Source organism: Coptis chinensis, chromosome 2 (assembly GCF_015680905.1).
Source record: "Coptis chinensis isolate HL-2020 chromosome 2, ASM1568090v1, whole genome shotgun sequence".
In the NCBI taxonomy this organism is placed as follows: Eukaryota; Viridiplantae; Streptophyta; class Magnoliopsida; order Ranunculales; family Ranunculaceae; genus Coptis; species Coptis chinensis.
The window spans coordinates 40,107,819-40,132,253 of NC_141457.1; the positions used below are offsets into that span (position 1 = coordinate 40,107,819).

General features: G+C 37.4%; 1 protein-coding gene across 1 annotated transcript in view; it reads right to left on the reverse strand.

Moving 5' to 3' along the window:
• LOC147516020 (uncharacterized) overlaps window positions 1–22,328 on the reverse strand; it is a 68,512-nt gene extending 46,184 nt beyond the window's left edge. Inside the window, exons 1-6 of the mRNA XM_086594528.1 lie at window positions 22,283–22,328; window positions 22,124–22,195; window positions 21,902–22,002; window positions 19,949–20,066; window positions 19,517–19,576; window positions 19,300–19,410 (exon numbers count right to left, since the gene is read on the reverse strand). Of these exons, the coding sequence (XP_086450654.1) occupies window positions 19,300–19,410; window positions 19,517–19,576; window positions 19,949–20,066; window positions 21,902–22,002; window positions 22,124–22,195; window positions 22,283–22,306 (486 nt within the window). The 5' untranslated portion in view covers window positions 22,307–22,328. The remainder of the gene's footprint in view (window positions 1–19,299; window positions 19,411–19,516; window positions 19,577–19,948; window positions 20,067–21,901; window positions 22,003–22,123; window positions 22,196–22,282) is intronic.
• Between the last annotated feature and the right edge of the window lie 2,107 nt (window positions 22,329–24,435).

The window sequence follows — 24,435 nt, forward strand, 5'->3', positions numbered from 1 at the left end:
CTATCTTATCTAGTTTGGCTTTATCTACTTCGATGCCATCACTAGATACAATATGACCTAATACTATGCCCTTTTTGACCATGAAATGACACTTTTCCCAATTTAAAAGCGAGGCTCTTTTCTTCACACCGTGTCAAAACCTTAGACGGGTTAGACAAACGATCGTGAAGGAGTCTCCATAGATAGAAAAATCATCCATGAAAACTTCCATAAAAGCTCTACCATGTCACTAAATATATGAAGCATACACATTTGGAAGGTACGGGGAGCATTACAAAGGCCAAAAGGCATTCGTTTATAGGCATATGTTCCGAAGGGACATGTGAAGGTTATCTTTTCTTGGTCATCAATATCAATAATAATCTGAAAATAGCCGGAGTAGCCATCCAGAAACAATAAAAGGCATGACCAGCCGGGCGTTCAAGCATCCGATCTATAAATGGTAAGGGGAAGTGATCCTTTCGTGTCATAGCATTTAAACGTCGTAATCAATCTGATTCTCCATTTCATAGGACCTTGAGTGACAACGTAGTCACCCTTCCCCGTTTCGTACCATGGTAATTCCGACTTCTTAGGAACTACATGAATGGGACTTACCCATTCGCTATCGGAGATTGGGTATATAATACCCGCATCGAGTAATCAAAGACTTCTTCCCTAACCACCTCTTTCATGGTAGGGTTCAAAGCGTATTGAGGTTCAGCGAAGTCTTGGCGTTATCCTCCAAATGTATCACGATGAGTCGCGGACATTAGGGTCGATGCCCCCTAATGTCGACTAAGGACCAACCAATCGCGAGACCGATGTTCCCTAATCACCCTTATTAACGATGTCTCTTCATCTTTAGTTAACAGAGAAGATATAATTATCGGGTGACTACCATCGGATCAAGTTGAATATATTTTAACTCGGGGAAGAGGTTTAAGCACCGGTGTGGACCGGAATCGTCCGTTGATGTTTCATAAGTGTCCTTATCTTGCGTAATGAATACTTGCTTAGGTAGCAAGTCTTCATACTCGATATATGGAGCAACCGACGGGTCTACAATTGGTGTGGATTCGGGGATGGTGTTGACCTCCTCTAAGTAGGAATCATTCACAAAATCGAGAAGTTCAAAAAGAAAGGAATTTGTACATATTGTTTTCGAAACGTGTTGTTAAAATAATCTTGAGCTAAACTCTCGATCATGCTAACCTCCCCATCTATAGAGCGAATCGGTAACTGTTTCATCATTTTAAAACATTTACCTCGGCGAAAAGATGGCCAAAAGATAAGGACATCTTTCCATCGCGACAATTTATAAGTGCATTGGCGGTTGCCAGAAGGGGCCCCCTAAGATGATCGATGCGAGTCATTAGCGACTTCGTATCGAGGATAACAAAATCAGCGGGATAGTAGAAATCTGAACCTTAACAAACACGTTTTCCACTACACCTTTAGGATACTTAATTGACTTTGTCCGCTAATTGCAACGTTATTTTTGTAGGTTGCATTTCTGTGAACCTATTTGTTTATACAAGTATCACGGGGAGTAAGTTAACACTTTCGCCCCGTCTAATAAAGCGATTAAATCGTGTGGGAATCTCCTAAGGTGCATTTTACGATGGGGCGACCGGGGTCCTTGTACTTAACAATTCCATTATTTTTTCGATAAAGTTGGGAACCTGCTCGGTTAAAAAGGCGTCTTTGGGTATGTTAGTCTTCGCCTAGTAGTGCACAACTCTTTAAGAAACTTAGCGTGGTTAGGAAGCTTTTTAATAGCTTCGAGAAAAGGGAGGTTTATCGTTAGATTCTTGAAAACGTTCCTAATTTCCTCAAAGTTTGTATCCCTAGTTAGCATAGCTAATTTTTGGGGGAACGGTGGTTTCGCTCTATATTTCGCATATTGCTCTACTTGCTGTGTAACCTTGGCTTTCTGTTTCTTTGGTTGTGATTTAACTGGTACCTCTACCGTGGTAGGCTCCTCAGTTTCTATTTCGGTATCTAGTTCGATATCTGGTGTAGGGAGTACTGATGGGGTAACTACAGGCGTAGTTACTTTGTTATCAACCACTCTTCCAGAACGGAGAGTGGTGATGGCATTTAGGTCACCTACGATTGTAGTTTCCGTACTAGAATTACCGTTTACCTCAAAGGCTGTGTTTGCTGTTTTAGGGTTTGGTATCGCTTGACTTGGAAACACGCCTTTTGGTTGGGCTTTCTCTTGGGCTAACTGTTGTATGCCCTGATTTATGGATTGTAAGATCTGTTGGTTTGATTGAGTCATTGTCTGGAAAAGTTGTTGGGTAACTTGTATAAAGGCGTCTATACGATCCGGTTGTGTAGGTGTAGTAGTCACGGGTGGTGCGACTGGAACTATCTCTCGTTGATTATTTATGGGTGGGTTGTGATAGTTATTATTATTAACCGGAACGATACCTCTATTGGTATTGTAATTATTATAATTATTCTGACCTTGTGCTTGACCTTGTCGTGGTTTAAGCTTTGTTGTTATAATTATTATAATTCCCTTGACCTTGTCCTTGTCTAGGTGGAGCTTGGTTATAATTGTTTGCTTGCCTAACGTTTTGATTATTATACCACGGGCGTTACTTGTTGATTATTTCTCCAACTGAAGTTGGGATGTTGTCTCAAGGGCGTTAGGAATAGGATAGTTATTAATAGAGTAAACATTATCTTGCTCTAGTGGTTGTTGTTCATAAGCTAGAGGACAATAATTGTCGAGTGGTCTCGGACTCAAACAGAAATTACATGGGTTGGAGTTTACATTCATGACGGGGATAGGCTTTTGTTGAACGAAATAGCCTCTACTTTTTAGTTAGAGATTCGAGTAAATTTTTAAGTTACGGATCGGTTTTATTCTCAAACATACCGGCGACCTTGATTTGAAGAAGAACTAGCGGGCCGGGGATATCATCACTCCCCATTATTATTCCGTTTAGTTTGGTCTTCTAAAATTTGTAAGCCTCAGAGGCTCCTTTACTTAGGAAACTACCCCCATTCATTATGTCAAGGACTTCTTTATGGTGATGTTGAAGTCCTTTGAAAAAGGCACGAACTAACGTGTCTTTTGCTAGGTTATGGTGTGGACACTCTATAAGGAGATCGGTGAAACGATTCCATGCCTCAGAAAATGATTCATGAGGGTTCTGTCGGAAGAAATGGATCTTGGAAAGCATTTCATCCGTCTTTAGGGGTGGGTAAAAATGTTCCATAAACAGCTGAACAAGTTTAGCCCACGTGTCCACAGAATTAGGCGCTTGGGCAGTTAACCAAGACGCCGCCTTTATCGGCTAGGGTGAAAGGGAATACCCTCAGTTTAATTTGCTCCGCACCAACCGTAGGATGGTGGAATGTTGTAAGGACTTGTTCAATCCTACACATGTGCTGATAAGGTTTTTCATGGTCTAACCCATGAAAAACGGGTAACAAATTAAATATGTTTGGGGGGATTCGAAAATCCCCCACTGGGTCTGCTAGAACGATGCGATTTAGGGCTATCGCTCAAGGCTTTGTAAAAGTCGGAGAGAGGAGTCTCTCTTTCTTCACCATTATGTCGGGTATGGTGTGTGTGATAGTAGTTAGAGGTGTAATGCGTGGGTGGTGTACTAGATAGACTTGTTTGTTGTGGTGTAATTACGTTTGTTGTTTTGTTCGACCGGACCTTAATCTCATGCAAGACTAAGTTGAGCTTAACTAACATGCAACACTCCAAACAATTCGATATACTAGTAGAAAACCTCTAACGGAAATCGCGAGGTGGAAGAAAAAGAATACGATAAGCGTCCTTGCTTAGCTTATGAATAGCGTCTTGTGTGTACGCGTGTTCGGTGTATATAAAGATTAGAACACTGAAAAAGCTTGACAACTCGAAGTTCGAATCAAACCTGTGGAAATCCTGAATTTTCAGAGAAGGGGCGCGGCGCTTCGGTATTGAAGCGCTAAAAAGGCAATGTCGAGCTCGATAAGATAGCGCTGGTCGCGCTCTCTTTGAAGCCTTGGCCTTCTCTTGTAAACGAATTCCATAAGATAGCGCGGGTCGCTCTCTTTTGAATGCCGCCCTTCGATTATATTTTCTCGCGGAATTTTTCCAAAACTGAAACGGCAACCACAGTATGAATCAAACAAGGGTGGGTGGGTTTAATGGGACTTAAAAATAAATACTTCTACAAAGAAAACAATGCTAAAGTGCAACTAAGATGGCAGCGGCGCCATTTGATAAATGTAAAATGAATAGTCTACCTACGAAATGAACTATGAATTCACAACGTAAGTAAACTATAACTTATCCTTTTACGAGTCTATTATCAAAGTTTCTACTCTCGATGCGAATTGCACTAAGTGGAGTAGGAAGTTCGTTCCACTCCTAGTTCTCTAGCACGGATTGTTCTCTAAGTCTAAGAAATCAGTCTTAAGTCAATGAGAGATTTACGAAATATTAAACTACGATACTTAATTAAGATGATTACTAGAAATTAACTACAAATGCTATGGAAATACTATTGTTTGACTCTAGATAAAGGAATTAGAGGGGAATTGAATCCACCTCGAATCTAACTTAATGACCTAGCATAGATTGTGGTATCTCGATTCTTACGTTTTCCGCGGCAAGAATTTCGAAGTCTAATCCCTAGTGTTCATGGCATTTCTACCAAGTACTAACTAGCATGTGAGGTCGCCCACCCATTCTCATGGCGAAACACGACCTTCTATAGTGGAATAGATTCTACAACGTTTCTATACTAAACAACTAAGTTTTCATCAAGGCTTCATCAACCCCTCTAATGGAGGTTTAGCCTTGAGTCATCAATCTAACATTTACCATTGAATCTAAACTAAACATAATGTGAGAAATTGAGAATTACTTAATTTAGCAATAATGAATCTAATTTAATGGCTGGAATAAAACAATGACAAGAATTGAATTTAGATCTAAAATGGAAATGACAAATTCGAACTTGATAAAAATACTACTTTATTTATCTAATCAATCAAGAACAATGATTCAGATTTATTCTAAAACAAAAATTTAAATGGAGCTAAAACTTAATTTAATTAAATAAACTAGATCTAGAATTCTATATCTTAATTTAGGTCTAACTAGCTACCATTAACAAAGAGCTAAGCTTTTGTTTTTATACATCCAGATCCAAAATTCGTGCATGGGCTTGGAGCCATGGGTTGGGCCAGAGAATCAAGCCCAAAACCCAATTCTTTCAGTCCAAAAAGGCCTCTTCAGTTGCAGTTGGCTTCCACAGACTTTTCGTCCACTTCTGCTCCTCTGATTGGGTCAAGGCTTGGACCATTGGAAAGCTCTTTCCAAGCCGGTCGTTTTGACATAAGGTAGGCCTCAATCCGATATCTTAGTCCAAAGATATGGCATTCGGAAGTTCTGCTGACTTTTGCTCCTTATCTCGCTAATGTGGCACATTTCTGCACATAATGGACTTTGAAGCCTGAAATGCATAAAAACACGTAATCAGTATTAACTCTTACTTATTATTCACATAATTGGTCTAACCGTATGATTATTAAGGGGTTAAAACTACAGTTTTGGGCTCTTATCAGTTAGTTTCTTGAAAACGTCCCTAATCTCTTCATAATTAGTATCCCTAGTTAACATGGCTAATTTTTGTGGAAACGGTGGCTTTTGTCTATATTTAGCAATGGTATCACCTGGATGTTTACCCTTGGCTTTCTGTTTCTTAGGTTGTGTTGTAACTGGTACCTCTACAGTGGTAGGCTCTTGAGTTTCTATTTCGGGTATCTAGTAAAATAGCGGTGTAGGGGACTCTTGGTGGGGTAACTATAGGCATAGTTACTTTATTATCAACCACTCTGCCAGAACGGAGAGTGGTGATGGCCTTTAGCTCACCTACATTTTCATATTCATTACTAGTTTTATCGGTTACCTCAAAGGTCGTGGTTTGTTGTTTTAGGATTAGGTATTATGTTACCTTGAAACACACCTTTGGTTTGGGCTTTATCTTGTGCCAACCGTTGGCTTAAATTATTAACGGATTGTAGAAATTTGTTGGTTAGATTGAGCCATGGTTTGGAAAAGTTTTGGCTTACTTGTATGAAGGTGTCAAGACGATCCGTTGTGTGGGTGTAGTAGTCACGGGTGGTGTGGAACTATTTCGCATTAATTATTTATGGGTGGATTTTGATAATTATTATTTTTACGAGCGATACCTCTATTAGCATTATAATTATTATAACTACCTTGACCTTGTGCTTGACCTTGTCGAGGTTGCACTTGGTTGTTATAATTATTAAAATTACCCCGACCGCCCTTGTCGTGGTGGAGCTTGGTTAAAACCGTGCGTTGGCCTAACATATTGATTATTGTACCCTGGAGGTGTGACGTGTTGGTTATTTCTCCAACCGAAGTTGGAATTTTGTCCCCAAGGGGCGTTAGGTTCACTATTAATGGAACAAGCCTGTTCATAGGCTATAGGACAGTGGGAGTCGGGATGCTCAGGGCTCCAACAGAAACTACATGAATTTGAATTTACATTCATGACGGGGATAGGCTTTTGTTGAATAGAAATGGCCTCTACCTTTTTAGTGAGTGATTCGATTAGAGTTCTAAGCTCGGGATCGTATTTAATTTCAAACATACCAGCGGCCTTAACTGTATTTGAAGAACTAGCAGAGCGGTGGATATCGTCACTACCCCCCCCTTTTGTTATTTAAGCTTAGTTTGATCCTCTAAAAATTTATAAGCCTCGAGGCTCCTTTGTTAAGAAACTACCCCCATTCATTATGTCTAGGAGTTCTTTATGGTGGTGTAGAAGTCCTTTGAAAAGGCACGAACTAACGTGTCTTTTCGCTAAGTTATGATGTGGACACTCTATAAGGAGATCGGTGAAAGCGATTCCAAGCCTCCGAAAATGATTCATGAGGATTTTGTCGAAGAAATGAATCTTGGAAAGCATCCCATCCGTCTTTAGGGGTGGGTAAAATGTTTCATAAACAAATGAACAAGTTTAGCCCACGAGTCCACGTAATTAGGCGTTTGGGCGCTTAACCAAGACGTCGCCTTTATCGGCTAAAGTGAAAGGGAATACCCGAGTTTAATTTGTTCCGCACCAACCGTAGGATGGTGGAATGTTGTTAGGACTTGTTCAATCCTACGATAAATTAGCGATAAGGTTTTTCATAGTCTAAACCATGAAAAACGGGTAACAAATTAAAAATATTTGGGGGGATTCGGAAATCCCCCACTGGGTCTGCTAGAATGATGCAAGATTTAGGGCTATCGCTCAAGGCTTTATAGAAGTCAGAGAGAGGAGTCTCTCCATCTTCAGGCATTATATCAGGTGGTGTGTGTGAAATAGTAGCTAGAGGTGTAATGGGTGGTATACTAGATAGAATTGTTTGTTGACGTTGTTGTGTAATTACATTTGGTGTTTTTGTTCGACCAGACCTTAATCTCATACAAGGCTAAGACCAAACTTAGCTAATTACGTCAACACTCCAAACAATCCTGATATACTAGTATAAACCTCTAACAGGAGATGTGAGGTGTGGAAGAAAGGAATACCTGATTACGTCCTTGCTTTGCTTATGAATAGCGTCTTGTTTAGGCGTGTTCAGTGTATCTAACTAGTTAGATACATTGTTGAATACCTGATTGCGTCCCCGGCAGCGGCGCCATTTGATAAAACATAAAATTTGAATGTTTACCTACGAAATGAACGATGAAACTCAAAACGTAAGTAAACTAAAACTATCTTATGTGCCTATATTTTATCAAAGATTCTACTCTCAATCCTATGAGATATAGTGGAGTAGATGATTCGTTCCACTCCTAGTCCTTCCGCATGCTGTGTTCTCTACGTATAAGTAATCTTAACTAAAAAGTCTAATGAGAGATTTACGAAATGGCAACTAGACTACGATGCAACTACCCACAAGATGCAACTAGTCGACTTTTAAAACAAATATGGAATGCTAATCGATTCTATGATAAGGAGTTAGAGGGGGATTGATTCCACCTTAACTCGACTTAATCCTACTTACGATGAATCGTCGTAATCCGAATTGAACTGCTTCGCAGAACAATCTAGTTACTCCTAATCCCTAATTACACATGGCATTTCTACCAATTCATAACTAGCATGTGAACGATTACACCCATTCTCATGGTGAACTAATCATTTCTAAAGTGGAAAGGAAATTATGACGACTCTACGATAATTGGAATCAAGCTTTCATCAAGGCTTCTCAACCCCCTCTAATGGGGGTTTAGCCGAGAATCATTACGCAATCATTCCCAATGGAATTCAAACAAGACATGATATAAAGATTTGAACTTTACTTGTTTAAATCCAATTCAAAACTACTAATGCAATAATTGAATTAAACTAATAATGACAAATAATTAATTCTACGAATTGAAATTAAACAATTAATGGAAATGAAACTAGATTATGGAGAACACTATTTTATTAATCTAATGAATAATAAAACAATGATTCAAATACTAAATTAATAATCTAACTAATCTAGGTCTAGTTATCTACGTAATAAGGGAATTTAGATCTACACAATTGTAAATGACAAGAATCGAAATTGACAAACTAGCTATTTTATTTATCAAACTAATGAAGAACAATGATTCTAAAGATTAATCTAAAACAATAATTGAATTTGAACTAAACTTAATTTTATTACATGAAAACTAGATCTAGAATTATCTATATTTTTAGGTCTAACTAGCTACCTCTAACTATCTACCATTAACAAAGAGCTAAGCTTTTGTTTTTATATGTTTTCAGATCCAAAAATCGTGCATGGGCTTGGAGCCATGTTTGGGCCAGAGAATCAGGCCCAAAACCCAATTCTTTCAGTCCAAAAAGGCCTCTTCAGCTGCAGTTGGCTTCAACAGACTTTTCGTCCACTTCTGCTCCTCTGATTGGGTCAAGGCTTAGACCATTGGAAAGCTTTTTCCGAGCCGGTCGTTTTAACATAAGGTAGGCCTAATTCCGAGGTCTGAGTCCAAAGATATGGTCTTCGGAAGTTCTGTTGACTTTGTGCACTGTTTCTTCCCGCGTGGACTTTGACTTTTCATCTTTTGACCGGGCTTTACAGAGGCTTTGTCTTCTTGAAAATTGGTTTTTAATCATAGAACTCCTTAGCAACCGACCTTTGCACCTTTATCTCACTAAAGTAGCACATTTCTGCACATAATGGACTTTGAAGCCTGAAATGCATAAAAACACGTAATCAGTATTAACTCTTAATTATTACTCACATAATTGGTCTAAAAGTATGACTGTTACGGGGTTAAAACTACAGTTTTAGGCTCTTATCAGTGGTCAGGGAAGAAGTCGTACGGTTACTTGATGCGGGTATCATATACCCAATCTCTGATAGCGAATGGGTCAGTCCCATTCATGTAGTTCCAAAGAAATCAGGGATTACCATGGTACGTAATTCCAAGGGTGAATATGTTGCCACGCATGGTCCTATGAAATGGAGGATCTATATTGATTACGGACGCTTAAATGTCATGACACAAAAGGATCATTTTCCTTTATCCTTTATAGATCAGATGCTTGAATGTCTAGCTTGTCATGTTTTTTATTGCTTTTTGGATGGCTACTCTGGCTATTTCCAAATTATTATTGATATTGATGACCAAGAAAAGACTGCCTTCACATGTCCCTTTGGAACATACGCCTATAAATGAATGCCTTTTGGACTTTGTAATGCTCCTGGTACCTTCCAGCAGTGTATACTTCATATATTTAGTGACATGGTAGAGCGTTTCATGGAAGTGTTCATGGACGATTTTTCTATCTATGGAGACTCTTTCACTGAATGCATGTCTAACCTTTATAAAGTTTTAACGCGATGTGAAGAGAAGAGTCTCGTTTTAAATTGGGGAAAATGCCACTTCATGGTGAAAAAAGGCATAGTACTAGGTCACATCGTATCTAGTGATGGCATCGAAGTAGATAAGGCCAAACTAGATAAGATAGCGACTCTACCTATACCATGGACTGTCCGTGATATTAGAGCATTTCTAGGCCATGCAGGTTTTTATAGGTGTTTTATCAAAGATTTTTCGAAAATAGCTAGACCCTTAACTAATCTGCTTTTAAAGGAGGCCATCTTTGATTTTAATTTTAACTGTAAACAGGCTTTGGAAACTTTGAAAGCCGCCTTAACTTCTGCACCCATTATACAACCTCCCGATTGGTCTAAACCTTTCAAACTCATGTGTGATGCTAGTGATTATGCAGTTGGTGCTATCTTGGGACAGAAACTAGATAATAAATCCACCGTTATTTATTATGCTATTAATACTCTAAACGTTTCTCAAAGCAATTATACAACTACTGAAAAAGAATTCTTAGCTATCGTTTATGCTCTAGATAAGTTTCGTCCTTATTTGGTTGGTTCTAAGACTCTAGTTTACACGAACCATCCAGCCCTTAGGTACCTTCTCACAAAGAAGGATGCTAAGTAGAGGTTGATCCGATGGATTCTTCTCTTGCAAGAATTCACATTAGAAATAAAGGACAAACAAGGGGTCGAAAATGTAGTTGCCAACCACTTATCTAGACTTACAAATGACGATGATAGTGATTCTGACTCCATACCAGACTCTTTTTCGGATGAGCATCTGCATGCTATATTTTCTGCACCATAGTATGCTAACATCGTGAATTATTTAGCGTCTGATATTATTCCTTAAGACTGGTCAAGAAATGAACGTAAGAAGTTTTTAGACATAGTTAAGCTATACTACTGAGATGAGCCCTACCTTTTCAAGTATTGTGCGGATCAGATTATTCGTCATTGTATTCCCCAGTGGGAATATAATGAGGTACTCTCATTCTGCCTTGAAAAAGAGTGTGGTGGCCATTTCAGTGGTATGAAAACAGCTGCTAAAATTCTACAATGTGGGTTTTATTGGCCTACCCTCTTTAAAGAAGCTCAAGTGCATTGCAAGGCGTGCATTCATTGCCAACAACTTGGGCGAATCACAAAGCGTAATATGATGCCATTGAATCCAATCATGGTGGTAGAAATTTTTGACGTATGGGGCATTGATTTCATGGGTCCCTTTTTTAGTTTCCCACGATTTCATTTATATTCTAGTTGTCGTGGACTATGTGTCTAAATGGATAGAGGCCATGGCTTCCCATAACAATGACCATAAGACAGTTGTGTTTTTCGTAAAAGAATATATTTTCTATTGATTTGGCATTCCCAAGGCCATCATTAGTGATGGAGGAACACATTTTTGCAACAGAGTTATTGCATCACTAGTAAATAAGTATGGAGTTACATATAAGGTAGCAACTCCGTATCATCCACAAAGTAGCGAACAAGTAGAAGTTTCTAATAGGGAAATCAAAAAGATCTTGGAAACAACTGTAAATCTTGATAGGAAAGACTGGTCGAAGCATCTATCTGATGCCTTATGGGCGTATAGGACTACTTTCAAAACTCTTATAGGTATGTCTCCCTTTAGACTTGTATTTGGGAAGCCTTGTCATTTGCTCGTTAAATTGGAGCACCGTGCTATGTGGGCTATAAAAAGCCTCAACTTCAATTTTGATGAGGCAGGTGTCAAGCGCAAGTTGCAATTGAATGAGCTTGAAGAAATCCGTAGCGACTCTTATGATCTCGCAAAGGATTATAAAGCTAACATGAAACGTGTTCATGATAAACAAATCTTGCACAAAGAGTTTGTGGTAGGTCAAAAGGTCTTACTGTACAATTCTCATCTACATATTTTTCCAGGGAAATTAAAAACCCGTTGGTCTGGTCCTTTTCTAGTTACTGAAGTCACCCCTTACGGGGCAATCATCTTGGTAAATCCCAAGGATAACAATACCTTTCAAGTTAATGGCCAACGGTTGAAACATTTTCACGAGTTATTGTCCCCAGATGTAGAGGAAGTCCTTTTACAGGACCCTGTCTATGAGGACTGACCTTTTTCATTGGTGTACTTCCCTTCATTTCCATATATTAGTAAGTACACCACTCAGGTAACCGGGCCCTCCCTATGGAGTGTGTGGCTGTAAGTACCGGATCCTAAGTCCACAGTTAACATAATTCACCTTTTCCACTCTTGCATGTTTTCTCGGGTTTTGAGTCATGTCCCTCTATGGTTTGAATTATGCATTTAATGCTTTCTTGTTTTCTTATATTAAATTTTATTCATAAAAAATAAAAAATAAAATTGTTAAAATCACAAACATAGTAAGTTAAGAAGTCTCAGGAATCTGACTTTAAAATACCCACTTTTTGAAACAAATTTTCTCAACTCTGTGTCTAAAATTTGTTTGGGGGTGGGGTGTTCGTTCCATCCTGGATTATTCAACTCTCCAGTTGTGTTGGTTAGACCGTTTAATTGTATTACAATTTGGGTTGACATTATCTATGAAATTAGATTTCATTCGTTCGCATAACTTACATCATGCACGTACTACGAGGGGTTTTCCATCTTCTTACATGCCACCAATAGTCGGAATAGAGCGTTTTATGGATCATTGGATTGGAAATTCTCTCCTGATCATTTCCATACCTCATTCGCAAAAATCGGCCTGGTAACGAAGCGGCAATTTAAGTTTGAAGTTGCACGAAATATCAAAAAATCAAAATCCGAAAATCAAGTGGGTTTGGGCCCAACTTCGCGCGCACGTGCGTCTCTTTCCTTCACACCAACAGTCGCGATTTCATCTTCTTCAAACCGCCATTAACACACTACAAACCTTCAAACACCTAACCAAAAAAAATTTTAAAAATAAGAAACGTAAATACACCCACGCGCAAAGTTAAAACCCACCCCAAATCTCCTCCTAACTACAACCACCACCACCTCCACCAACTTAAACAATCAAACACCACCAAAAATTCAAAAATTTTGACTGCCACCACCACCACCACACCACCTGCCGTTATTTTTAGTTAGGGTGTTTCAAAACAAGTCCCCTATCTTATTCAAACCCAACATCTTATAAAAACTCCAATGGCTCAAAGACGTCGGATATTGCCGGAGCACGCTTTTACTGCCGACCACTTCGCGCCGTTTTACGGTGACGAGATGGTTAGGAGAGACTGGAGTGTTTTTTTGTACTCGACAGGATTCCCAGTTTACTGATGTAGAACCTTTGATGAACGTGACTATTGCGGAAGGGAACTACAATGTGAGCTCGCATTGTGTTCGTCAGTCGTCTCTCCGAACCAACCAGTTGGCTGTAGCTCAGTGGATTGGTAGGAATGTCATAGGGAAGGAGAAAGTCAGTGATATCAGTCTGAACTGCCTTCACGTTCTATGGATACTCCAGGAGCAAAAGTATGAGTTTTGTATTTTGGAGTTTTTTCGTAACATGATTATGGGAGTTGGAAAGAGTATTGCACCTCTCCCTGTTTTGATAACGAAGATCATGATAACCTTGAAAGCGACTCCGAGGTCTGATTGGATTTGCCTGAAGGAGCACCGAAATCATCATATTTTGGAGGTTGCCTGAAGAGAGGGTAGTCGAGGAGAGTGACTCGGAGGATGAGGATGACACGGCATGTTTTAATGCCGATGCTTTGACGAGGTGTAGGTCGGATGCAAAATGCATGGCTGTGATTCACTGTGGCATGCGTTCTCTCAATACTATTTGTGAAGACCTCCGAACTCAGCAGGCTACCATACATCATAACTTCGAGAATCGTGCCCGGCGCAAGGATGAGCGGTGGGAACAGACGAGGGCCGAGATGGAAGCTCAACGCCAGTTCCGAGACGACATGCTTGCACACTTCCCACCCCAGGGGGGTTCTTCTTCGAGGAGCGACCGTGGAGGCACGAGCGTCGTCGCCGCAAGACGGATGGCTCTGGCCCATCGGAAGCCCAAGGGCCATCTGCTTCTCGAGTGCATTCCACTACTAGCAACGAGTGGTTTAGGGATCTAATGAGTTGATTTGTTTTATTGTATTTGTTTTTATTTAGTACGGATGTAAAAAGATTAGTTCAGTAATTAAATTTGAATTTGATTGTCGTATGTTATTTGGAATTCAATTTTAATATAAGTTGGTTAATTTCGAATTATGCGGTTTTTCTATCATTAATCCCACCTACCCGAATTGTTTGGGAGTGGTATTATTTAGCCTAGCATAATTCATTATATGATCATCTATTTTAAGAAGTTGTTTTGGAGTGAAGGTTGAGAATATTGTCGATATGGGCATCGCTATAAATAGATATTGTGTTCGGATGAAATCTCGATAAAATTAGGCAGTATCTAACCTAAATTCAACCTAAAAGATATTAGGTTTGTTTTGGAATATAGAATATGGGTTGTTTCCGTTTTCGGTTTTGGAAATTTTATTATTTCCGGCAATTGCCTTTAAACTTTTTGGTAACTTCCCGATTCATTTTAGCAATTTAAATCCTATAAAAACTGCATTATTTCTACACTCACAACCCCAACTACATCTCACATTCATCTCTCACGTTTCATTCCCACTTTACCTTATTTTTCCTTTCGCAAGACTTCACCCTCACAGGCTCCCGAGAGCACACAAAGCCTTGATGGGCGCCACCCCCCCTCCTTGATCGGAGGAATTCTACCCTGAGCGACCTGCTTCTCCAAAGACAAACCCTCGAGCCACCTACGCCCAAAACACTGGAATTCCAGTTTTCATCTTGAGTGCACCCCACGCCCATCCCAGGCTAAAGGTGAGCGCACCCTGCGCCCAATTGCCTGGAATTCGAAACTCAACAGAGCGCACCTGCGCCCTGACCCCTGTGGGCACCAAAAAATTTCAAGTTTTCTAAGGGTTGTTCCGGGATAGTTGCAGCTGTTCTAGAGAGTAGTTTTGTGATGACTTCTCCTATAGTAATACCGAAGCAGTCTTTCGAACACTTGTTGGGGAGCGAGTCTTATGGACATTGGTTCCGCGAGAGGATCATGCAGTTCGGATGGAGGCATCTTCTGGTAAGTGAAGACGACTCGTATTCACCTAAGCTTACTGAATTTTTCTACAATAATGTTAAGTTCTATTGTAACCAGGATAGAGAACAAGAATTCTCCGTCACGATTGATGACACACCCCTAGAATTCAATAAGTATGTGGTAGCATTAGTTTCGGGAATACCAATACCTGATCATATTCACACGTGGGGATATATGACCGATAATTCATACCTCTATGACTATACATATTTCCATAAGTATTATGGGGGAGGGGTATTTGGTATAATGGACCAAAGGCGTTACAACATAGCCCTTGGTTGCCTGTCCCTAAATGTGGGCACCACCATGTTATTCATCCTCATGAATATTCTAGGAGAGTGGCAGTTTACTTCTGCAAATAGTACCGCTAGTGACGTTTTCCTTACTTTAGCTGAGGGACGTCACCGATATAACATTCCTCGAGTATTAGTGGCTAGTCTTAAGAGAGCCCAAAGCATGCGACATAAGTATCTTCTTATGCCTGTTTTGGTTTGCCGCATCATGCTCAGTTGTTTACCTGAATTATGTACCCAGTTCACGGATTGGAAAATGGTTGAAGTCATGAGACCCACCAATTAGGCGGTTCGCTCATTTCAAGTAATGACTTGGCCGTGATGGTAGGTGCAACCTCATTTGGTTGCTCCTTACACCCCATCAGACATAGTAACACTAGAAAGGTTAGCACAAGTTGACGACACACGGCGGCAGGCTTGGCAAGTTATCATGGCATGGTAGGATGCAAAGGAACCTCATCTCTTTGAAGAGGGAAATGAGAAGGAAAATGTTTAAACGGGAGTGCAGGCAAGTGTTAGTTTCAGTTAGTGTCTGCTTATGTCCCAAGCAATTTATTTCTCATTAACCCCATAACGAGTGGAACTCTTATAAAGTTGCATCAGTTTTCTTTTCTATATTAGTATGTTATAACCTTGTTTTGCAGATGTTCCAGAATTTCATGCGTTTCAATGGTATTTTCCTACCCTCTTTATTTAAAATACTTTGAGGACAAAGCATGCTTCTTATTTGGGGGGGGGGGGGCATAGAAAAACGTGTAATTAAGGCATCTGTTAGGATATAGATATGTATAATATGCACTTGTTTTCTAGCTAAAAAATTCAAAAAATTTAAAAATATAAATAAAAAGTATGCTAAACACATAGGAATATTGGTATTGTTTTCTTTCTCTATGCTCTCAATAATCTAGAAGTCTCACGTAGCTTTTGCATTAGAATAGTTTTTAGAAACTTAGGCTAATATGCAGGTAATAATCCTTGCATCTATCTATAAATATGTTACATGAGTATCTATGATTGTTGGCAGTAAGTTTCTGAAATCTAGGCTAGAGTACTTATTCTACAAATCCTGTGAGAATATAGCCTAAAGCCTTATATGAGTGAACATTTGATAAATGACACAAGGGATAAGTAAAATCTGGAAGGAGAAATCACACATCCACTTGCTTGATCACTATACCATATCCTAAGCGAGAATTTAGGCCCTCTTTAGATCGATATAGCCAGAAATTCAAACCTATAAATTATTTTCCACTAGTTGCCCGTCTGAGCCTTTCTTTAGCCTTTCATAAACCACAAATCCTTTACCCTGTTACAAAACAAAACAAAATAAAAAAAGAAAAATCAACCTACCCAATTCTTTGAATAAGTTTGAGAATAGAGATGAAGAATAGGGAAGAGAAGAACCTTTGAAATCAATAATTTGTTAGTCGCTTCAGAAGAGAAATGTAAGTTTGCATCCAAATAAAAAAATAAAAAAAATATATAAAAGGAAATAAAGAGTTAGAACTACAAAAATAGAATCAATGAGTCAAAAGCCAAAGAAAAAAAATATATATATGGCTAAGGATGGAAACAAAGTGTAGAAGCAAAAGTAAAGAATAAGGTTTTCTCTAGTTACATAATAGGAAAACTCTATTATCTCAGACTTGTTCTCTTTGAATATCCATTTCCTTCCTTCTTAAACCATCTACTAATCCCCGCAACACCTAATAAAGACCTCTAGCTCAATTAGGACTAGGTTAGTGTGATAGTAAGTGGCAGATGTGTTTGATCGACTCCGGCTTCCTTGTGTGTCATTGAGTTTGTAAGGTAAAGTGTGCCCACTGCACACTGGAGTAGTGAAACTTGAGCGGAAAAATTAGAGTGGTTTTTGTCTTGACATTTATGTGAAGACCTACTTAAGGACGCTATTCCGAGTTTTCATAAATGGACCTGCTAGTTCATCTCATAGTATTACTCATTGTAAATATGTTTATTCATAGATGATAGATTATTATGCATATATTAGCTTAGGTTTCGACTTGATTATTCTGTGTTCATTGCTAGTGAGATGTATAGATAATTGAGACATAGATAAGAAAACAATAGTTTTATTTCTGAGTCGTTATAGTATAGATGAAGTTTGTGAGTACCTTCACTGGAAAACTCTCAAGCCTTGTTGCATATGGTCAATGCAATCGCACTCGGTGAAACGAGATTAGTTAGAACTCCATTTTTGGTCATTTATGCTAATTTCTCATATTTGCTTGAGGACAAGCAAAATGCTGTTTGGGGGTGGTTTGATAAGATCCCAAAACTGTAGTTTTAACCCCTTAATAATACTACTTTTAGACCAATTATGCGAGTAATAAATAAGAGTTAATGTTAATTATGCGAGTAATAAATAAGAATTAATGCTAATTATGTGCTTTTATGTATTTCTGGCATGGAACTCAATTATGTGCAGAAATGTGCCACTTTGGCGATATAAAGGAGCAAAGGGGTTGGTTGCTAAGAAGTTCTGTGATAAAGGCCAAGATTCAAGGAGACAAAGCCTTTATGAATCCCGGTCAAAAGCTGAAAAGTCAGCACGGGCAGAAATAGTGCACAAGTCAGCAGAACTTCCGAAGACCATATCTTTGGACTCAGGCCTCGGATTTGGGCCTACTTTACGTCAAAACGACCGGCTCGGAAAGAGCTTTCCATGGTCCAAGCCTTGACCCAATCAAAAGAGCAAAAGTGGATGAAAATTCTGCTAGTCAAAGCTAGTTGAAACGGGCTCTGTGGACTGAAGAAATTGGGCTTTGGGCTTGATTTTACGGCCCAAAACATGAGACCTCAGCCCATGCACGAAATTGTGGATCTGGTCTCCTTCTTTACATAAAACAAGACTTAGCTCTTAAGAAAGAGATAGTTAGATAGCTTATAATAGAAAGTAGCCATTAAAATAGCTTGTAGATCTAGTTTTTTAATTGAATTAGTTAAATTAATTAGTTTCATACATTATTTTAGATTAGTTATTTGGAAATGATTGTTCTTCATTGATTAGATAAATAAAATAGTAGTTCTTGATCATTTCAATTTTGCCATTTAAATTTGTAGATCTAAGTTCAATTCTTGTTGTTATTCCATTCTTAGTATTAATTAGATTTGAAGTATTGTTAGTTAAAATTAGTAAAGTTCAAATCTTTATATTATGTCTAGTTTTAATTCAATGGGAAATGATAGTTTGATGAATCAAGGTTAAACCTCCATTAGAGGGGTTTGATGAAGCCTTGATGAAAACTTGATTGTGTAGTATAGAATTGTTGTAAGAATCTATTCCACTTTAGAAGGTTGTTGATTCGCCATGAGAATGGGTGGACGACCTCACATACTAGTTATGAATTGGTAGAAATGTCATGTATAATTAGGGATTAAAACAACCAATTCTTACCGTGGGAACGTAAGAATTGGTTTACAATAAATCTACGCTAGTTTATTAAGTTGGATTCAAGGTGGAATCAAATTCCCCTAATTTTTTATCTAGATTCAACTCTTAGCAATTTGTCATTTCGTTATTCGTAGCTTGTTATTTGAATTCACATCGTAGTATAAATTCCACCATTACTCTCATTAGACTTTGGATAGACTCGACAATTGTAGAAAACTTGAATACTAAAGGACTAGGAGTGGAACGAATCTTCTATTCCAACTCTACGTCAATAGATTTGATAGTAGAAAACAAATATCTTTGATAAGTAACAGTTCAGTTTATAGTTTTACTTACGTTTAGAGTTCATCGCTTTATTCATTAGTAAAACTATTCTTTTTATGTTTATCAGTTATCTAGTTGGTTACAGTTTGTGACCTGTGCATATATTCATATATTCATATATTGGAAACATAAAATGATGGTTATAAGCAAAGTTCCCTTTTCTACCATGTCAATATATATATATATATATATATATATATATATATATATATATATATATATATATATATATATATACATAAATAGCACCCATCAACCCATTAACTTAATCAATATGAGATGCCAAAGCAACACGCACCCAAGCAACAATGCCTAGTTTCTCCAACTTTTGTACTGCATCATCGACATCAAAGTCACATTTCTCACCAAACTCGTTCATTATTAAGTCTTCACAACGCTGGTCAAGATCCTACATGTCACATTAACACAACTCACAAGTTAGCATACTTCCAAAGACCCCATAACACATTCTAAACTAACAATGGAAACAAGGATGGCGAACAAACGTTTCATACTTCTCTCGTAGCTTTACCCTGTTCCATCAAAATATAGAATGAAAGAATCACCTCTTTCACCTGGAAGTTCAAGTTATTTCGACCGTTCAGAAAAATATATTGTCGTTCAACAGAGGTTTAAAAGTCAAGTTCACAACTACCTATCCTCCTCAAAAGTTCAATCAGTAGTTGTCAAACCATGAGGGAAGAATTTCCTTAGCTTTTAAAAAGTTGAATTGATCCATATTTGAGGAAGGGCACTCACTTTTTTTTTCTTTATATAATAAAAATAATAAATAAATAAATAAAAGGTTAAAGTTAGATTGACAAAACCGCTAAGCTATTACATCACTACCCAGCCTAGGTAACCAAGAGCATGCATTCCTAAAAGCCGTTTTCGATTATTGTGAATCTAGTACTAATTAGCCAAAAAGAAAACAACTAGCTACTTACTTCTTGTTGAATGACATCATCACACAAGTGAAGAAGGGTGCCCCTCCCACTATCCAGTTGTTTATCATACATAGATTGTGTGATTAGATTCTGATACATTGCCATGTTTTGCTGAAACCTACAATGACATCAAACGTTAAACATGAGCACTCAGAGGGAACACATGCTACTACTAGAAAATTAGGGCACCTCACTAAAACCATTAGGATAACAGTACATAGAACATCACGTGCAGTTGCGAGGACCTTCTCACACTTTTACACAGGGCCCATTCAATTTTAGAACCGCCTCTGGACTTTCTGAGCGAGGGGTAGTCCACTGAGATTTCTGACATTAATCAATTGCTACACTAATATAATGATGCATAACGTGGGTAGTGCACAAGAGGTATTGTGTTGTTCACAACAAGCAATACCTAAAAATATGAAAATAGTGTGGCTACTATACAATAGATTACTACGAAAAGCTAAATCACATTGACAAGGATACGTTGTCGGTGTCCGACACCTATGTGAAACCTATACGGAAGAGGACACAACTAACTAAAAATATTAACAAAACTAATTCTTGGGCCCAAGACCTTCCAAAGCGCCTCCTTACAAATATATAACTATGAAAGTGGCAAATTATGGAGTTGTGACTGTGTTAATTGAATTATTTTTTGACTATTTTCAAAAGAAACCCTAGTTTAAAATAGTTATGCACGTGTTCGTGTGTCTGCGTGTCCAACACGGATTTTTTTAAGAATATGAAGTGTCCATGCTACTTTAGACAAAAAGTAGGGATGATTATAACCGTTGAGATGTTTGTTATAGTCCCACATTATTAGATGTGTGAAGCCTTGCATTATTGTATAAATGTTGTTAGGCCTCTCCACTTATCACCAATTGGTTAAGTTGGATGATCATAATGTTTAACATGATATGAGAGCAGGATATTGTGTTTGGCTCAAAGGGCTCGTCTACTTCACGTCACCCAAGTGTTAGGACTCAAGTAATTCCACACGTCAGGGGGCGTGTTGAGATGTTTATTATAGTCCCACATTGGATGTGTGAAGCCTTGTATTATAGCATAAATGTTCCTGGGCCTCTCCACTTATCACCAATTGGTTTTAATTTGGATGCTCATAATGCTTACAATAACACCGTGACAATATTTAGGATTTAGGTGATGGTCGAGTAAGACCAAGATATGACTTTAGAACCTAATTCCAATGCTTATGTCAATTTCAGGATTCGATAACCTTGTTCCTCGTGAAGAACATGAACTCTCACACAATAATTCACATAGAGAAAACCTTTCTCTAAACTCATACCTTATCATTCATCAACTCTAACTATGGCCAAAGCCCTGCAACTCAATTTATAACCTTATACTACTTTGACAATAGAAATATATTCTAAAAACCAACTCAAATCAAAATAGATACATTAAAATTGTAATTAAAATAACCCAAAAAAATAAAAATAGCCTAAAACACTCTAAAACACTAATTAGACTCAATTCCTAAAAATCCATGAAATTACTAGCTAATATTAATAGTAACAAAATTGGGGATGATTAACTCTAGGATGTGTCATTAGATTTCTAGCAAACAAGAAACGGAATTGAAACTTTACTGCTATTAGTAACTATGTTTCGGCAACAGCTGTTGTTAGTTAGATTGAGATTAACTTGGAAAACCGAACTGTTCACAATAATTATGTTCCATTCCTTAGTTATAAAAATAATGTTAATGCTCCCTGGCCACAACTAAAATATTGATTAAAATGTTGTATCAAAAGAACATAAAGATAATAAGTTATACAAAATAAAATTATACTACGTTTATTACAAAGAATTTGTAGCAGCATCATGATGATATTATCATAGTGCCATTATTCTAATTGATTGATGAAATCAGCAAAAACGAAAAATAGATAACGCATCTAATTTTGGATAAGTAACACTTACGTGAAATAAATCCTAGCACAATAGCCCATAAGCCCAGAGAAAATGGCAATAATGACCCATACATCATCTTTTGGACTTTTGAGGGAGCTGATAAGTGTAAACTAGAAACAAAGGAATGAAAGATGAACAACAGTCATTAAGTACTATGTGTGAGTGTGCAAAGTAGGATCTTTTTTTTGGGGGAGCGTGCAATAGTCATCAAGATTATTGTGAAGTGCTTACCAGCCCAATGGCAGCAGAAGCAAGGAACTGAACCCAGTCTATTGTGGTTAAGCTTGGATTTTTCTTCTCTGGCTATTAGGAAAGACATAAATTTAAAAAAGTAAGAAGTAAACAAAATATAGAAGCACAAGTAAGCAGTATTTATACAACTACACTTACCAAAACTATTTCCATATCAGCCATTGGAATGTTCCTAAAATGCTTCACATATCGTTCTCTTTTAGCATCATTGCTTGCTCGTCTGCAAACGAACACACTTTCTTAATCGGAATGACATTCGCATTATGTTAAATAGTGTACAAATTGGGACCAGAAACCACCATTGAATTATTAAAGTCACTAAATTAATAAGGGAACAGTCACAATGAAAATTGGTGTTCAAAATCTAGTTCACAACATAAATGAATACTTTGATCATAATCACCTAACTTCTATAAATATTAAAAATTATGATATTGAGTAATAGAGTATTTTGGATTGTTTGATACTTATTTCGGATTGGGACTCCTTTTATGTCTACATAGCCCTAAAAAATGCAGAGCCTTAGAACTAATAGGAAAAGAAGACCTTCCTTTCTTCCAGAAAGACACTAAATTCTTATAAGATAGCACCAAAATTTTCTTCCAGAAATACATATCCTAATTTTTCTAAGCATATCGATCTCTTGGAAAATAGTCAAACAAAATAATCAGATAAAAGTAAAAAATACTAATACCTGTATACAACGATAATTCTGTCAAAGGTTGGTTCTTGTATTGTGACCTTGTTAAGCAGAGTTTGCATGCTAAATGTTGTAAATAAGTAATCAAAACATGAAAATAGAAAAAGGTGCTAAAAAAGTAAAAAGTATAAGAAATTTGAACAGTAGTCAACATAACAATCAAGTTCATCCCCAAAACTGAAAAGTTGTTAAGATTTTAAGCATCTATAATTTAAATAATACATGTGAAAAAGGAACGCATACATTGTAACAATGAAGATTTCTCAGAGCATCCAAATGATATCTCATAAAAGATCTATTTATCAAAACAAATCAATATAACACTCAATATAACAAAAACTTTTATAAAAGTGTAGGTACGATATTCACATACATACTCTCACTATATTACTTATAAACATCTCCATTTTTATAATTTTACTTGTGAAAAGAGGCCAGCAACTGACAAGATAGACTTTTCTTTTATCAAAAACACCATGTCAGATGTTGTTAAAGGTTCGGAAGAGGTAAAGAGCTATTTTCTTTTTTAGTCCACATGTTGGGCTCAAGTTACACCGCATGTGAGGATGCATGTTAAGATATATAGTCCCAAATTGGCATAAATAACCTTGCATCATACTATATAAGTCCCGCCACCCCTCCATTCAATTGATTTTGAGTTGGACACTCCAAACTTAAGAATGATAAAACTACTTAAAAATGATAAAATTACTGCCTTTACCAAACTTTGATAGTAGGCAAGCCCAACTTCAAGTCAAACTTTCTGAAAGAATGGTCCTAGAGTGGAATATTTCTTGTGAGTAATCTCTAAGTATTAAGAAGTTCCAATGGTTTTCAAACACAGTAGTTTAATTGAATCCATAAACATAATAATGGTGTGTATACAATTACTTTTATGTATAGCACATGTGTCTTTAATGACAATAAGCATAAAGTTTTAGGGATATCCAACTAATACTGTAATCTTTTAGAATCGGTAGAATATTAATAAACAGAATGCAACCAGAGTTCCATATTTTCAATGCGGATACGTTCAACACATAATTCTTCTTGGTCTCCTTCAATGATAATTTCATCAGTTTTCTTTGGATCCTTCTGGTGTGCCGCTCTTATTTTCCTGGATATAATACGTTCTATTCTACAACTGGAAAAAGGGAACAAGAAAAGGGACCCAAAGATAACATGAAAACAAAGTTTTCCATGTATATAAAGAAAACAACAAAGAATCAAATTTCACATAAATTCCTGAATCGAACGAATTGTCTAGATATTTCAATAAAGTGCCAAACTAGCATTTGCAAAATATAGTTTTCCATGTATATAAAGAAAACAACAAAGAATCAAATTTCACATAAATTCCTGAATCGAACGAATTGTCTAGATATTTCAATAAAGTGCCAAACTAGCATTTGCAAAATATACAATTTAAGTATGGAAACTAATATAACTTGACTTCCCTGTTCTGTTTCAAACCTTACTCAACCACCAATCTTTATATCACAGTCATGAAAAAGATAGTTTAAACATACAAACAAAGAAGAGTAGAAGAAAGACGAAAGTTCTGATAAAAAGTTTCATCTTCAAATACTGA